Source organism: Gymnoscopelus microlampas, assembly GCF_963454915.1.
Source record: "Gymnoscopelus microlampas genome assembly, chromosome: 12".
Classification (NCBI taxonomy): domain Eukaryota; kingdom Metazoa; phylum Chordata; class Actinopteri; order Myctophiformes; family Myctophidae; genus Gymnoscopelus; species Gymnoscopelus microlampas.
In genome coordinates, this window is record NC_139949.1 from 6,639,055 (window position 1) to 6,656,554 (window position 17,500).

Genomic DNA, 17,500 nt, shown 5'->3' on the forward strand with positions numbered 1-17,500 from the left:
TGACCATTCTACTATTGTTCGCAGACCCCCATTTAGGGGGGGTAGGCGAAGTTTGGGAGCAATTTGGGCCATTTTCAGAAAGCGGAAGTGATAGATCCAGTTTGCTGTGAAAAAAATAATTGAAAAATCAATAAAAAATAAACCAAAACCTAAAAACAGGAAGATAACAAATATGGAAAATTGAATGGAAAAAGGAACATCTAAAACAATGTTTGAAAAAAATCTAATATTTTTTTGTAATATCTAAAAAATTACTCAAATGGTTTTAAGTGCTTGTTTCACCCACTTGCGAAGGTGTGATGCAAGAACTGACCATTCTACTGTTGTTCGCAGACCCCCATTTAGGGGGGGTAGGCGAAGTTTGGGAGCAATTTGGGCCATTTTCAGAAAGCGGAAGTGATACGTCCAGTTTGCTGTGAAAAAAAGAATTGTAAAATCAATAAAAAATAAACAAAAACATAAAAAAGGAATATAAAAAATATGAGAAATTAAGCGGAAAAAGGGGCATTTAAAACAATGTTTGAAAAAAATCTAATATTCTTTTTTAATATGGAAAGAATTACTCAAATGGTTTAGAGTGCTTGTTTCACTCACTTCTGAAGGTCTGACACCAAAAGTGCCCATTATACTATTGTTTGCAGTCCCCCATTTAGGGGGGGTAGGCAAAGTTTCGGAGCATTTCGTGAAATTTTCAGAAACCGGAAGTGAATAAATGGTTTTGAGTGCTTGTTTCGCCCACTTCTGAAGGTCTGACGCAAAAAGTGCCAATTATACAATTGTTCGCAGTGCCCCATTTACGGGGGGTAGGCGAAGTTTGGGAGCTGTTTGGGCACTTTTCAAAACCGGAAGTGATATATCCACTTCCTGTTGTGACGGTTGTGTTCGCAGACCCCAATTTAGGGGGGGTAGGTGAAGTTTCAGATCATTTTGGGCACTTTTGAAACCGGAAGTGAAGAGGTCCAAGTCCGGGTTGGACCATCGAGTTGCATACCCTTCAAAAAGTGTTTTGGTGTAAAAAAAAAAAAATCAAAAAAAAAAAAGTTTGGAAAAAAAAAATGTAAAAAAAAAAAAAAAATGTGAAAAAAAAAAAAAAAGTTCAAAAAAAAAAAAGTTCGTAAAGAAATAAAGTCGATAACAAAGTTTGGGGGCGGTACCATGCTGCAAACAGAAGTTACGTCCATTTAAAGCCCGGCCAATAGGAAGGCAGAGGGGGCGGAGCTTCAACACACAAAGCTCATTGGTGGTTACAGCTGCCACATGGATTATAGCAGGAGCCCTAGAGTCTCTGGGTGGTTTCCCCCCCTCCCCGTAACCGTTAACATGGGAGTGAATGGGGGAGTGAGGATGATGATGGTTAACATGGGTGTGAATGGGGGATGATGATGAAGAGTAAAGCAAATGAGAATGAGTCTGAATTTGGGACTGAAAAGGGGGCGCGGCTACATGTTTTTTCTAATAACGTGGGCGTGGTAGCGCAAAACGGCGAAAAAAGTAATGCGGTAAGTGGGGCGGTCGTCCCGCACGTTTTGATATATACATTGCGACTAACGAGTAAACCGTGTGGGAGGAGAAGCGTTTTGCGCAGTACGTGCGGCCAAAAGGGGCGGAGTTTAGCTGTTAAAAAAAAAAGCTCATTGGTGGTCACAGCTGCCACATGGATTATAGCAGGAGCCCTAGAGTCTCTGGGTGGTTTCCCCCCTCCCCGTAACCGTTAACATGGGAGTGAATGGGGGAGTGAGGATGATGATGGTTAACATGGGTGTGAATGGGGGATGATGATGAAGAGTAAGTCAAGTCAGAATGAGTCTGAATTTGGGACTGAAAGGGGGCGCGGCTACATGTTTTTGCTAATAACGTGGGCGTGGTAACGCGAAACGGCGAAAAAAGTAATGCGGTAAGTGGGACGGTCGTCCCGCACGTTTTGATATATACATTGCGACTAACGAGTAAACCGTGTGGGAGGAGAAGCGTTTTGCGCGGTACGTGCGGCCAAAAGGGGCGGAGTTTCGCTGTTTTTGGCTAATAACGTCGCCATGGTAACGCGTAACGGCGAGAAACTTCCGAGCACACGATTCCCGACCAGGCCGCACGTTTTGATGTATGTATTGTTGCGGTAGTGTAAACCGTGCGGCCTGTACGCTCCGGCAAACTTTTGCGGGAATAAATATTATGTATTAACTAGAAAGAAATTTCCTACGAAAATTTAAGTGTGCCTACGTTGGCTGGGGGTTTTGTCGCCGTGGTAATGCGAAACGGTGAAAAAAGTAATGCGGTAGGTGGGCCGGTCGTCCCGCACGTTTTGATGTATACATTGAGGGGGCCGTGTGAACCGTGTGGGAGGAGTAGCATTTTGATCCCTTCGGGCGGCCAAAAAAGTAAAGAAAAAAACAGCAAAATAATGTTTCAAAAATTATGAAAAAATAAACCGAAAGTCAAAAAAGGAAAATTAAAAAACAGAAAAATTGAAGGTAAAAATGAGAATCTAAAACAACATTTGAAAAAAATGTAATCATTTTTAAAAATATATAAACAATTACTTAAATGGGTTTGAGTGCTTGTTTCACCCACTTCTGAAGGTCTGACGCAGAAAGTGCCCATTATACTATTGTTTGCAGTCCCCCATTTAGGGGGGGTAGGCAAAGTTTCGGAGCATTTTGGGAAATTTTCAGAAACCGGAAGTGAATAAATGGTTTGAGTGCTTGTTTCGCCCACTTCTGAAGGTCTGACGCAAAAAGTGCCAATTATACAATTGTTCGCAGTCCCCCATTTAGGGGGGGTAGGCGAAGTTTGGGAGCATTTTGGGCACTTTTCAAAACCGGAAGTGTAATATCCACTTCCTGTTGTGACGGATGTGTTCGCAGACCCTAATTTAGGGGGGGTAGGCAAAGTTTCAGATCATTTTGGGCACTTTTGAAACCGGAAGTGAAGAGGTCCAAGTCCCAGTTGGACCATCGAGTTGCATACCCTTCAAAAAGTGTTTTGGTGTAAAAAAAAAAAAATCGGAAAAAAAAAGTTTGGAAAAAAAAAAAAAAGAAAAAAAAAAAATTTGTCGGAAAAAAAAAAATTCGGAAAAAAATAAAGTCGATGACAAAGTTTGGGGGCGGTACCATGCTGCAAACAGAAGTTACGGCCATTTAAAGCTCGGCCAATAGGAAGGCAGAGGGGGCGGAGCTTCAACACACGAAGCTCATTGGTGCTTACAGCTGCCACATGGATTATAGCAGGAGCCCTAGAGTCTCTGGGTGGTTTCCCCCCTCCCCGTAACCGTTAACATGGGAGTGAATGGGGGAGTGAGGATGATGATGGTTAACATGGGTGTGAATGGGGGATGATGATGAAGAGTAAGTCAAGTCAGAATGAGTCTGAATTTGGGACTGAAAGGGGGCGCGGCTACATGTTTTTGCTAATAACGTGGGCGTGGTAACGCGAAACGGCGAAAAAAGTAATGCGGTAAGTGGGACGGTCGTCCCGCACGTTTTGATATATACATTGCGAGTAACGAGTAAACCGTGTGGGAGGAGAAGCGTTTTGCGCGGTACGTGCGGCCAAAAGGGGCGGAGTTTAGCTGTTTTTTGCTAATAACGTCGCCATGGTAACGCGTAACGGCGAGAAACTTCCGAGCACACGATTCCCGACCAGGCCGCACGTTTTGATGTATATATTGTTGCGGTAGTGTAAACCGTGCGGCCTGTACGCTCCGGCAAACTTTTGCGGGAATAAATAAAATGGATTAATAAATATGGCGGATCTCAATAAGTGTGCCTCTACCATTAACATGGTAGGCACACTTAATAAATCCGTCGGATCTCAATAAGTGTGCCTCTACCATTAACATGGTAGGCACACTTAACTAGAAACAAATTTCCTACGAAAATTTAAGTGTGCCTGCGTTGGCTGGGGGTTTTGTCGCCGTGGTACGGCGAAACGGTGTAAAAAGTAGTGCGGTAAGTGGGCCGGTCGTCCCGCACGTTTTGATGTATACATTGGCGGGGCCGTGTCAACCGTGTGGGAGGAGTAGCATTTTGATCCCCTCGGGCGGCCAAAAAAGGAAAGAAAAAAAACAGCAAAATAATGTTTCAAAAATTAATAAAAAATAAACCGAAAGTCAAAAAAGGAAAATTAAAAAATAGAAAAAATGAAGGTAAAAATGAGCATGTAAAACAATGTTTGAAAACAATCTACTAATTTTTTTAAATATATAAACAATTACTCAAATGGTTTTGAGTGCTTGTTTCACCCACTTCTGAAGGTCTGACGCAGAAAGTGCCCATTGTACTATTGTTTGCAGTCCCCCATTTAATGGGGGTAGGCGAAGTTTCGGAGCATTTCGGGCACTTTTCAAAACCGGAAGTGATATCTCCACTTCCTGTTGTGACGGTTGTGTTCGCAAACCCCAATTTAGGGGGGGTAGGCGAAGTTTCAGAGCATTTTGGGCACTTTTTAAACCGGAAGTGAAGAGGTCCAAGTCCGGGTTGGACCATCGAGTTGCATACCCTTAAAAAAGTGTTTTGGTGAAAAAAAAAAAAAATCAAAAAAAAAAAGTTCGGAAAAAAAAAATTAAGAAAAAAAAAAAAAATTGGAAAAAAAAAAAGTTCGTAAAGAAATAAAGTCGATAACAAAGTTTGGGGGCGGTACCATGCTGCAAACAGAAGTTATGGCCATTTAAAGCCCAGCCAATGGGAAGACAGAGGGGGCGGAGCTTCAACACACAAAGCTCATTGGTGGTTACAGCTGCCACATGGATTATAGCAGGAGCCCTAGAGTCTCTGGGTGGTTTCCCCCCCTCCCCGTAACCGTTAACATGGGAGTGAATGGGGGAGTGAGGATGATGATGGTTAACATGGGTGTGAATGGGGGATGATGATGAAGAGTAAAGCAAGTGAGAATGAGTCTGAATTTGGGAGTGAAAAGGGGGCGCGGCTACATGTTTTGGCTAATAACGTGGGCGTGGTAGCGTGAAACGGCAAAAAAAGTAATGCGGTAAGTGGGGCGGTGGTCCCGCACGTTTTGATATATACATTGCGACTAACGAGTCAACCGTGTGGGAGGAGAAGCGTTTTGCGCGGTACGTGCGGCCAAAAGGGGCGGAGTTTAGCTGTTTTTTGCTAATAACGTCGCCATGGTAACGCGTGACGGAAAATCGTTTCCGAGCACATCATTCCCGACCAAGCCGCACGTTTTGATATATATATTGCGGCGATAGTGTAAACCGTGCGGCAGTTACGGACGGACGAAATTTTGGTGCGTGATAGAAACTTCTATTAATAAATCTGGCGGATCTCAATAAGTGTGCCACTGCCATTAACATGGCAGGCACACTTAATAAGTATGGCGGATCTCAATAAGTGTGCCACTACCATTAACATGGTAGGCACACTTAACTAGAAAGAAATTTCCTACGAAAATTTAAGTGTGCCTGCGTTGGCTGGGGGTTTTGTCGCCGTGGTTATGCGAAACGGTGCAAAAAGTAATGCGGTAGGTGGGCCGGTCGTCCCGCACGTTTTGATGTATACATTGGCGGGGCCGTGTCAACCGTGTGGGAGGAGTAGCATTTTGATCCCTTGGGGCGGCCAAAAAAGTAAAGAAAAAAACAGCAAAATAATGTTTAAAAAATTTGTACAAAATAAACCGAAAGTCCAAAAAGGAAAATTAAAAAACAGAAAAATTAAAGGTAAAAATGAGCATCTAAAACAACGTTTGAAAAAAATGTAATAATTTGTAAAAATATATAAACAATTACTTAAATGGGTTTGAGTGCTTGTTTCACCCACTTCTGAAGGTCTGACGCAGAAAGTGCCCATTATACTATTGTTTGCAGTCCCCCATTTAGGGGGGGTAGGCAAAGTTTCGGAGCATTTGGGGAAATTTTCAGAAACCGGAAGTGAATAAATGGTTTGAGTGCTTGTTTCGCCCACTTCTGAAGGTCTGACGCAAAAAGTGCCAATTATACAATTGTTCGCAGTCCCTCATTTAGGGGGGGTAGGCGAAGTTTGGGAGCATTTTGGGCACTTTTCAAAACCGGAAGTGAAATATCCACTTCCTGTTGTGACGGATGTGTTCGCAGACCCTAATTTAGGGGGGGTAGGCGAAGTTTCAGATCATTTTGGGCACTTTTGAAACCGGAAGTGAAGATGTCCAAGTCCCAGTTGGACCATCGAGTTGCATACCCTTCAAAAAGTGTTTTGGTGTAAAAAAAAAAAAAATCGAAAAAAAAAAGTTTGGAAAAAAAAAAATAAGAAAAAAAAAATTTGTCGGAAAAAAAAAAAAATAGGAAAAAAAAAAAGTTCATAAAAAAATAAAGTTGATGACAAAGTTTGGGGGCGGTACCATGCTGCAAACAGAAGTTACGGCCATTTAAAGCTCGGCCAATAGGAAGGCAGAGGGGGCAGAGCTTCAACACACGAAGCTCATTGGTGGTTACAGCTGCCACATGGATTATAGCAGGAGCCCTAGAGTCTCTGGGTGGTTTCCCCCCTCCCCGTAACCGTTAACATGGGAGTGAATGGGGGAGTGAGGATGATGATGGTTAACATGGGTGTGAATGGAGGATGATGATGAAGAGTAAGTCAAGTCAGAATGAGTCTGAATTTGGGACTGAAAGGGGGCGCGGCTACATGTTTTTGCTAATAACGTGGGCGTGGTAACGCGAAACGGCGAAAAAAGTAATGCGGTAAGTGGGACGGTCGTCCCGCACGTTTTGATATATACATTGCGACTAACGAGTAAACCGTGTGGGAGGAGAAGCGTTTTGCGCGGTACGTGCGGCCAAAAGGGGCGGAGTTTCGCTGTTTTTTGCTAATAACGTCGCCATGGTAACGCGTGACGGAAAATCGTTTCCGAGCACACGATTCCCGACCAAGCCGCACGTTTTGATATATATATTGCGGCGGTAGTGTAAACCGTGCGGCCTGTACGGACGGACGAAGTTTTGCGGCGTGATATATTAAATATTAATAAATCTGGCGGATCTCAATAAGTGTGCCTCTACCATTAACATGGTAGGCACACTTAACTAGAAACAAATTTCCTACGAAAATTTAAGTGTGCCTGCGTTGGCTGGGGGTTTTGTCGCCGTGGTAATGCGAAACGGTGAAAAAAGTAATGCGGTAGGTGGGCCGGTCGTTCCGCACGTTTTGATGTATACATTGCCACTAACGAGTGAACCGTGTGGGAGGAGTAGCATTTGGGGCGCTGCGCGCGGCCAATAAAGGAGTGTTTTCATAGTTTTTTGCCAATTACGTGGCCATGGTAACACGAAATGGCGAGAAAAGTAATGGGGTAAATGGGGCGGTCGTCCCGCACGTTTTGATATATACATTACCACTAACGAGTAAACCGTGTGGGAGGAGAAGCATTTTGCGCGGTGCGTGCGGCCAAAAGGGGCGGAGTTTAGCAGTTTTGTGCTAATAGCGTCGCAATGGTAACGTGTAGCGACGAAAAACTTCCGAGCACACTATTCCCGGCCAATCCGCACGTTTTGATGTATAGTTTGCCAGGTTAGTGTAAACGGTGCGGCAGTTACGGACTGACGAAGTTTCGTATTGGGCGGGTTTCAACGTTACTACGAAATTTCTAGAAACAAATTTCCTACGAAAATTTAAGTGTGCCTGCGTTGGCTGGGGGTTTTGTCGCCGTGGTAATGCGAAACGGTGTAAAAAGTAATGCGGTAAGTGGGCCGGTCGTCCCGCACGTTTTGATGTATACATTGGCGGGGCCGTGTCAACCGTGTGGGAGGAGTAGCATTTTGATCCCCTCGGGCGGCCAAAAAAGTAAAGAAAAAAAACAGCAAAATAATGTTTAAAAAATTAAGAAAAAATAAACCAAAAGTCAAAAAAGGAAAATTAAAAAACAGAAAAATTGAAGATAAAAATGAGCATCTAAAACAACGTTTGAAAATGTTTTAATAATTTTTAGAAATATATAAACAATTACTTAAATGGGTTTGAGTGCTTGTTTCACCCACTTCTGAAGGTCTGACGCAGAAAGTGCCCATTGTACTATTGTTTGCAGTCCCCCATTTAGTGGGGGTAGGCGAAGTTTCGGAGCATTTCTGGCACTTTTCAAAACCGGAAGTGATATATCCACTTCCTGTTGTGACGGTTGTGTTCGCAGACCTCACTTTAGGGGGGGTAGGGGAAGTTTCAGAGCATTTTGGGCACTTTTCAAACCGGAAGTGAAGAGGTCCAAGTCCGGGTTGGACCATCGAGTTGCATACCCTTCAAAAAGTGTTTTGGTGTAAAAAAAAAAAAATCGAAAAAAAAATTAAGAAAAAAAAAAATTTGTCGAAAAAAAAAAAAATCCGGAAAAAAAAAAAGTTCGTAAAGAAATAAAGTCGATAACAAAGTTTGGGGGCGGTACCATGCTGCAAACAGAAGTTATGGCCATTTAAAGCCCAGCCAATGGGAAGACAGAGGGGGCAGAGCTTCAACACACGAAGCTCATTGGTGGTTACAGCTGCCACATGGATTATAGCAGGAGCCCTAGAGTCTCTGGGTGGTTTCCCCCCCTCCCCGTAACCGTTAACATGGGAGTCAATGGGGACTGAGGATGATGATGGTTAACATGAGTGTGAATGGGGGATGATGATGAAGAGTAAAGCAAGTGAGAATGAGTCTGAATTTGGGACTGAAAGGGGGCGCGGCTACATGTTTTTGCTAATAACGTGGGCGTGGTAACGCGAAACGGCGAAAAAAGTAATGCGGTAAGTGGGGCGGTCGTCCCGCACGTTTTGATATATACATTGCGACTAACGAGTAAACCGTGTGGGAGGAGAAGCGTTTTGCGCGGTACGTGCGGCCAAAAGGGGCGGAGTTTAGCTGTTTTTTGCTAATAACGTCGCCATGGTAACGCGTGACGGAAAATCGTTTCCGAGCACATCATTCCCGACCAAGCCGCACGTTTTGATATATATATTGCGGCGGTAGTGTAAAGCGTGCGGCAGTTACGGACGGACGAAATTCGTATGAATAAATATTATGGATTAATAAATCCGGCGGATCTCAATAAGTGTGCTACTGCCATTAACATGGCAGGCACACTTAATAAAGAGTATAGAGTACTATAGTCTGGTTGCCCTGTTGGGCAACCACACTAATAAATAAAGAGTATAGAGTACTATAGTCTGGTTGCCCTGTTGGGCAACCACACTAATAATAATAATAATAATAATAATAATAATAATAAGACACTTCATTATATATATTTTGCTTTAAATAAGCAAATACATCAACTCTAAATTAGAATTAACAATGCAAGGAATAAATATAATAGCAACAGAATAAGAATAATAAAAACAACAAAGCTAAAAAAAAAACAACAACTGAGGAGCAATTAATCCTTGGAATTATTCAGTAGTACTATTATCAGTATTGTTACTGAGGTCACCTTATTTTGTTTTGAACACTAAATAACATTAATATACACGATTACAAATGGCTTCAGGTTTAGGGGGGGAAATGGCAAAAAAAAAAAATGTTATAGTTTTACTTGTTGACTTTTTTGATAGTGTTTAATTTGGACTACTTTTTTTATAGTTTTACTTGTTGACTTTTTTGATAGTGTTTAATTTGGACTACTTTTTTATATAGTTTTACTTGTTGACTTTTTTGATAATGTCATTTGTATATTTGGATTATCTCTGTGCCTTTTTCTAATAAAAAAAAGAGGGACAAAAAGTCTTTACTGCATTATTTCATGTACATCAGGGGTCAGCATACTCAGATACAGCAGGGAAGCTGCCAAAATGTTCTTATTTTTTATTTGTGCAACTGTCATACGACTGTAGCAAAAATATAGCTTTACAGACCCATACAGAGAGACAGAGTTTATATAAATAGTTTTACGTTTCACTTTTTAATGGTGTTGAATTTGTATATTTGGATTATTTCTGTGCTGTGATAGCAGGGAAAATGAAGTGATAGCAGTGATGTTCACCCACTTTAATTTCAGGGACCCCAGTCCAATGGCATTTCTATCTTTGGGACCCAAATTAATCTTTATCTTTAATTAAAATCATTGTTAATTTAACTCTGAAACACGTATAACGTACACGTTTCACCGGTCCATTTGGTTCCATATATACACTTTTACTTACAGACCCATAAGGGTCCATTTGGTTCCTTCCTATCATTTAGCTGGGGACCCCCTGGAACTCCCTCAAGACCCATAGTGGTCCCTGGACCCCACTTTGTATAGGGAAAATTCAAAGCGTGGCATTAACAGCGTCAGGACGTCGTGACGCTGGCTGCAGACCGCCGCAGACTCTTCTAAAATGCTACTCCGCCGGACATTTCGGTGAGCGAGACATCTCCGGCGTGAGGAGGGCCTGAGGAGGGTGAGCCTCCGCTCGGCGGGGCCCGCTCTGTCCAGGCCGGCCTGACGTCGGTTGCAACGCCGATCTGCTAGCTGGGTATGTTGATGAATCTAATCTATCTTTTACTACTCAATCAGAGAGCGTCTCCTTCCCAAACCCCAATGGTTCTATTGAGCCCCCCGCCCACAGGAGTGACCCAATTCACTCACAACTTGCTACAAAAATCGCTCATGCAAAACTATATAACCTCCTCCATTCCATTTTCCACCTTCACATGTGTCTCCTCCTGTAATAATCAAAAAGTGCTATATATTTCATCTCGCACTTTACTTCCGGATGGTTCGTTTTGTACCTTCTTTGCCACATCCGTCACGGGACAGAAACAAGCCCTGCCGTGCTCTATGCAAAACAGCCCAAAAGCGCGCCCAAATTAGCCCAACATTTCTTACACACAAAGCAGACCTGGCACCCCATTTCAACGTCACAGCAACATGCAGCCAATCAGCGTCGACGGCAACGCAGCCTACGCCAATCATGTGTGAGATATCTACAAGCTATGGGGCAGAGACGCCCTGTGCCATGCACCGTATCTTAGCAACAACGAAAGCGCTCACTCTCATTGGTCGTGTCACGCTAAGAGCAGTTCCCAGACAATGGCATCTCAGAGAGCTTGCTGTAGTGTTTATATATCTATGGCTGTAGCCATCAGAGTCAGTCGCAGCGACGACGGACAGGGCGCTGTGATAGTTGGCATGTAGCTAACGCTAACGTGGTTGTCATGCCTGCAGCGGCTGTGCAATCACTTTGTCAACAATGCACGTTCGTGCGGTAACTGTTATTATTGCTGCTCCGTTAGTCCATTGTAGATGGTGTATGTTGTCTGTGTCTTCTGGTGTAGCTCCACAGCAAGTAACTAACGTAATGGCAGGACCGCCCCGTGCAACGCACGTTTAGGCTGCATTATGGTCATGTAGTAATTTCAGATCATTTCGGTCCCCCCCCAATAATCATATTTGAACTGGGGACCCCCCCCATTTTGTTTGACTACGTTCCACAAGTCAATATTGTGAAAATAGCAGATCTACAAGCTCACAACGCCTCACGTTGAGAGAGGCGTTGTAAGCTTGTAGATCGGCTATTTTCAACATGTTTGCCTCTTTCTTAAATTATTTGACAATGTGGCCAATGTTTTATAGTATAGTTTGCTGACTACTTTTGTTGCAGTAATGGTCTTTTCCTTTACTTTAGCTTTTTTATTGTCTCCGCCAAGCCGAAAGGGATGGCGCGAGAGTATGTTTTACCCCCTGTCCGTCCGACGGTCTGTGGATAGCTTATCTCCCGCATCATTGGCTTGATCGCAGCGCAACTGTGCACACACACTCCCTGGATGCCAATTCAGAACCTCTGCCCCATTTCTTTCACATGGCCCTGTTATAGTGCCACCAGGAGGCCGCTTTTTGCAAAACACATTTTCTCACAGTACTGCTACATATTTTGTCCTAACATCACGCAAATCGATACACAGTATCTCTATAGTCATTAAAAAAAAAACGGTCTTTCAGATTTTTCATTTTCCATCCTGATTGACTAAAAATGGCTTCCAAAGTTTCCAGGACTGCTCCGTTTTGACCAAAATGCCTCAAATTATGAACACAGCATGCACTTTCCGTGCAACTTTGCACCCACATTCCCACTATGCCGAGCAAGAAATTCCACTTGAGATTTCTCTAATCAGCCTCATGGTGGCGCTATAACAGTCCGATTTGTGTTTTTACCTATACCTGCACCAATCTGTGTACAACTTCGTATGCGCACTCTCTAGAGTTCAAGGAAAAACCTTTCCCCTGCATTTCTCACATCTACCTTTTATAGCTCCACCAGGAGGCCGCCTTATGTACAACATATTTCTTTACATTACTCCAATTTTATCTACATTTCACGCAAATCGGTACACATGATCTCTATAGTCATGTGATCAAGACGGATCTGTTTAATCTTTCATATTCCATCCTGATTGGCGAAGATTCACATCTAAAGTTTGCACAAAATGCCGCAAACCATGAATGCAGCGTCCGATTGTGGTCAACTTTGCACGCACATTCACACTATGTTGAGGAACAAGTGCTACCATTTTTACATTGGCCTGTGGGGGGTCCCCACCGACTCTACCTGGCCCTTAGGTGGGCCCCACCTAGGCAATTCTATGTGGGGCCGAGGTGGGTCTTAACTGCGATGCCCATGCGGGCTATAAGTCGCTTCTACCTGGCCCTTAGGTGGGCCCCAACTAGCCACGTTTATGTGGGACCAAGGCGGGTCCTAACTGGCTTTGCCCATGCAGGCTTTAACTGGGTTCTACCTGGGCCCTAGGTGTACCCTAACCAACCAGAGTGCAGTGCCCATCGCTCCAAATGTTGTGACGTCAGGGCTCTCAATACTGCACATTGGTGGAGGAGGAGGGCCCGCAGGGCGCCCGCACACATCGCTGAACCAATGGTAGCCCACGGATGTTTCCTCTGGAGATTTAAAATCTGCCCCTCTATGCCACATATCATCCACGCTACAGGGTCTTCACTGACCGAGCCACGGCCCCACTGGCCCTCATGACGCTATGCCACTTATATGCGCTGCCAAGTGGCAGCGGGCGCTACGTGGGCGTGGCGGCGGGCTAGACGCGAGGCCCTGCGTAGCAGGGCCGAGCTTCTAGTATTTACAATAGAGAAGCCGCACGCATGTGCCACGGTGTACGTGGTGTACAGTGTACGGGTCTCCCATAGGGGTCTCCCGTGTTGCCAATCATGTGAGAGAAGCAAGCGCTAGTGTTGCCACATCTTTGGAAAAAAAAACAGCATGCACACACACACACACACACACACACACACACACACACACACACACACACACACACACACACACACACACACACACACACACACACACACAAACACACACACACACACACACACACACACACACAAACACACAGCAGAGGGGGGATGGCCTTGCACTCTCTCTCTCTCTCTCTCTCTCTCTCTCTCTCTCTCTATCTCTCTCTCTCTCTCTCTCTCTGTCAATTGCGGAGTCGAGAGAGAGAGGTAGAGGCACAGAGAGAGGGAGAGAGAGAGAGACAGAGAGAGAGAGAGAGAGAGAGAGAGAGAGAGAGAGAGAGAGAGAGAGAGAGAGAGAGAGAGAGAGAGAGGGGGGGGAGAATAAAGCGCACTAGAATAGAATACGATAGAGGGAGACACCAGTGTGTACGTGCAGGGATGTGTGTGACACCTTTTGTACTGCGTCATACGACGGTGTTGCTCGCCAAAACGAACAGACCTACAAGCTTCTGGGGGGCAAGAGACACTCTTTAAATGAAGCTTAATGTGCATGAATGTAAATAGCCCAAGAGACAAGGACTGACACACAGATCTCCATACTGTACAGTTATGCCCATATCTGTCACATCGGCAGTGGCACGTGCAGAACTCTAGAGGCCTGAATTTCTAGTTAAATACATAGGACCACAATGGAAACAAGTCCCCAGGATTTTGTTGTGTTATCCTTTTAGCTTTCATGTCTTACTGCACCACATGCTGTTTACATTTATGAATACAGTATTCAATCGATCAAAAACTATTTAAGGATTTACTTTTTAATATACTTTTTAATATAAAAAAAAGGAAAAATCAACAAACTATTAAAACAATAGTAAAACATTGGCCAAGTTGTCAAATATTACCTAAGGAAGAGGCAAACATTTTCAAATAACCGATCTGCAAGCTCACAACTACACGCAGCGTGAGGCGATCTTGTAGATCGGCTATTTTGGGAGTCAACGCCTCAACTCAATTTCAAGTAGGGTGGGGGGTCCCCAGTTACAATATTATTATTTTGGGGGGTCCCCAGTTCAAATGATTATTTTGGGGGGTCCCCAGTTCAAATATGATTATTTTGGGGGGTCCCCAGTTCTAATGATTATTTTGGGGGGTCCCCAGTTCAAATTAATATTTTGGGGGGTCCCCAGTTCAAATATGATTATTTTGGGCCATCGTGGTTTGAAAAGTTTGAGAACCACGGAATTAGTGGTCGTGTGCTCCATGATCAGTGAGGATGTGAGTTTGAATCTGACTGCTGGTCTTGTCTCACATCTTTCTTCTCTTTCTGTCCTTGGTTGCCTGTCTCTCTACACAAGGTTTAACAAACTTGATCAGGACCCTCAACATAGACAGAGCCTCTGACTGGGGCCCCCGATATCTAAATGTAAAATAAATTAATTAAGCAATGAATGAATGAATACGTACAGATGTGCCACTTCAAAACTTCACACGTTACTGTTCTTTCCCTGAAAGTGGCCTGAAAATGCATTTTTTTCCTCCCTGTTCTGCCCTTAAAAAGGCACTGTTTTGCCCCTGAAAAGAAGTTGTCACTACACACCCCCGTTTTTCCCTTCAACAGACATCCATACATGAGAACAAAAGAATGTGTGTTGAAGAAGGTGTCAGACTCATTATGAGGCGAAAGGTGATTTGAGGAGGTCCTTGACCAGTTGCTCAAACTAATTAGCATCATAAAAGCAGTGATCATCAAAATAATTCAGCATTTTAAATGCCCTTCTTTGTCCCTCTTATTGCCCTGGGAATCCCCTGAAAATGTACTGTCTTGGCGATGGCAGGACATTTGAAGTTTTGAAATGGCACATCTGTACATATATACAGTATACATACATACTGTACATACATACATACATACATATATACATACATACATACATGCATGCATACATACATACCAACAACAACAGCAACGCACACGCACACGCACACGCACACGCACACTCACATTCACACACACAGTGGCCCTCATTTATCAACACGGTGCAGCCCAAATAATGGGCGTACGGCGAGATCACCGCACCTTTCGGCATTTATCAATATATCCTGACGTGGGCTTCATCCTACCGTAGGCTGAAATCTCAAAGTCAACAACTGGTCCCGACCAGACGTGTCTCACGTCTGGTCGGGACCAGTTGTTGACTTTGGCTGCGCCCATTTATTCCATTCTAGACCTGCGGAGCATCATTGTCTGACTGTCTGACAGGCATCTAGACACATAATCCACTCCTAAAAGTATATCTACACTAATAAATAATCCCTGTGAAAATATAACAATTTATAAAGTAATTTAAACAAACTGCTTTAACAGTCATTCAGATAAGATTGTAGATCTGGCTGCATTGAAAATAGCAAATCTACAAGCTCACAAGCCAGCGTCGCATCGCAACGCGTTGTGAGCTTGTCCTATGGTATGGAGTTATGTCATAGAGAGTTATATAGGCTACAACCTGGCTGGGTTAAGGATATAAACCTGACGCTCCAATCTCTTATAACATGGGTGGCGGCACGGGATCACTGCAGTCTGCAGACCGCCCGAGTCTCATGGGGAATAGCCTACATGACTGCTTTAGTGTAACTCGAACGCGCACTGCTCGGTATGGGGTAAATAAATATACAAACGTATTCCATTCATGGCAATGTGATTGATATCATAATATGTCATTCAGGTAGGCTACAAGCCTACATGACTGACAAAGATTGTACCTTAACGGATTATGAAAGACACAGTTGGGCGGATGTCTGTATGTGAGAGACAGAGAGAGAGAGAGAGAGAGAGAGAGAGAGAGAGAGAGAGAGAGAGAGAGAGAGAGAGAGAGAGAGAGAGAGAGAGAGAGAGGCGTGTGCGCGCGCGAGTGTGTGTGTGTGTGTGTGTGTGTGTGTGTGTGTGTGTGTGTGTGTGTGTGTGTGTGTGTGTGTGTGTGTTTGTTTGTTTGTTTGTTTGTTTGTTTGTTTGTTTGTTTGTGTGTGTGTGTGTGTGACTTGACAGGCAGCGAGGCGAGCCAGCGAAACTCTTTCTTTGGTCGTATTCTGGTTCTTCATGTCGTAAAATCGGGGTGTTTCGAGAATATTTAAGGGCGTGTTATTTAAATGACGCTCGTTTTCAGACGTGAGATTTATCAAGGCTGGGACCAAATGTACGCTCGGATCGACTGTGCAGGATTCGTTGATAAATGTGACTTCCACGTTGGTGTACGGCCGAATATATGGACAAATATACAACGGTTTATACGCTGCGTTGATAAATGAGGGCCAGTGTATTTCCTCTCCCCCCAATTACCCCATGCAGTCAAGACTTTGACAAGTTGCTCTACAATATCATATCTAAGAATGAAGGCATGGTGAGTATATTCAGAGTGCATGTATGGTTCATTGACAGGTCCTTCACGACAAGTCGACCATCAGAGCATATGGTTTAGCTGTTGATTGGGTGGGAGGAAACCTCTACTGGTGTGACCTTGAGCAGAAGACCATAGAGGTGTCCAAACTAAACGGGTCGTACCCAACAGTCCTGCTCAACACTGACCTGGACCGGCCACGATCCATAGCTGTGGATGTACGCTACGGGTAAGAGCACTGTGGTGACATCATGAACCTCACATTACATTTATCAACCATCCTGTGAAACACCACGGATACAAGAAGACTGAATTACATCTAAACATAAAACTAATGAGATTGTATCATATTCTGTTGCAGATCTAAGTTAAAAAAAATAACAAGAAAAGCTTTTTTTTATACCATGTATGAACCAAGGTTATTATAGTTTTGTATTTTTGCTTAATCAACCAATCACAACTGTATTAAGGACACATGGTCCATAGCAACAATAACACACAACAGATAAATACAAAAACAAACAAAGGCATACGGAGTCCATATAAAATCATAACACCCGGGACCCGCGAGGAAAGCCAACATCTTAACCGCTAGACTAAAGGGAATTCTTTATATCCTGGGAGAGATATTAGGATTTTATCTCATCAGGCAGAGGCTCTGAGCTACTGCTACATACAGTCTTACATGACAATGTATGGTTCCACAGTTTAGAGTAAAACCTGAAAGAACTCAGTACAGTGTTTGAGTTAAAATGACTCTATTTGTACATGAGGTTCTACAGCACAGCAGAGCAGGTGGTTCACCAACACTGACAAACATGTGACGTGCACTGCTGCATCGAGGCACTTTAAGCAGCAGTCTAATGCCATCATAATACTGTATGATACATAGAGATTAGTTTATATTTATATTTAGTTTTCACTTTTTGTTTTCAATTTCAGTTAATTTCATTCGTTTTTAAAGCAGGTTT

General features: G+C 43.6%; 2 protein-coding genes across 2 annotated transcripts in view; one reads left to right on the forward strand and one right to left on the reverse strand.

The window, feature by feature from the left end:
- Positions 1 to 17,500, reverse strand: part of LOC311057549 (uncharacterized protein) — a 432,057-nt gene that overhangs the window by 345,327 nt on the left and 69,230 nt on the right. The window lies entirely within an intron of this gene.
- Positions 5,329 to 17,500, forward strand: part of LOC311056719 (low-density lipoprotein receptor-related protein 1-like) — a gene marked incomplete at its 5' end in the record, with an annotated part of 15,630 nt that continues 3,458 nt past the window's right edge. The window contains 2 exons of the mRNA XM_084073526.1: positions 5,329 to 5,367; positions 16,571 to 16,758. Coding sequence (XP_083929652.1) covers positions 5,329 to 5,367; positions 16,571 to 16,758 — 227 coding nt within the window. The remainder of the gene's footprint in view (positions 5,368 to 16,570; positions 16,759 to 17,500) is intronic.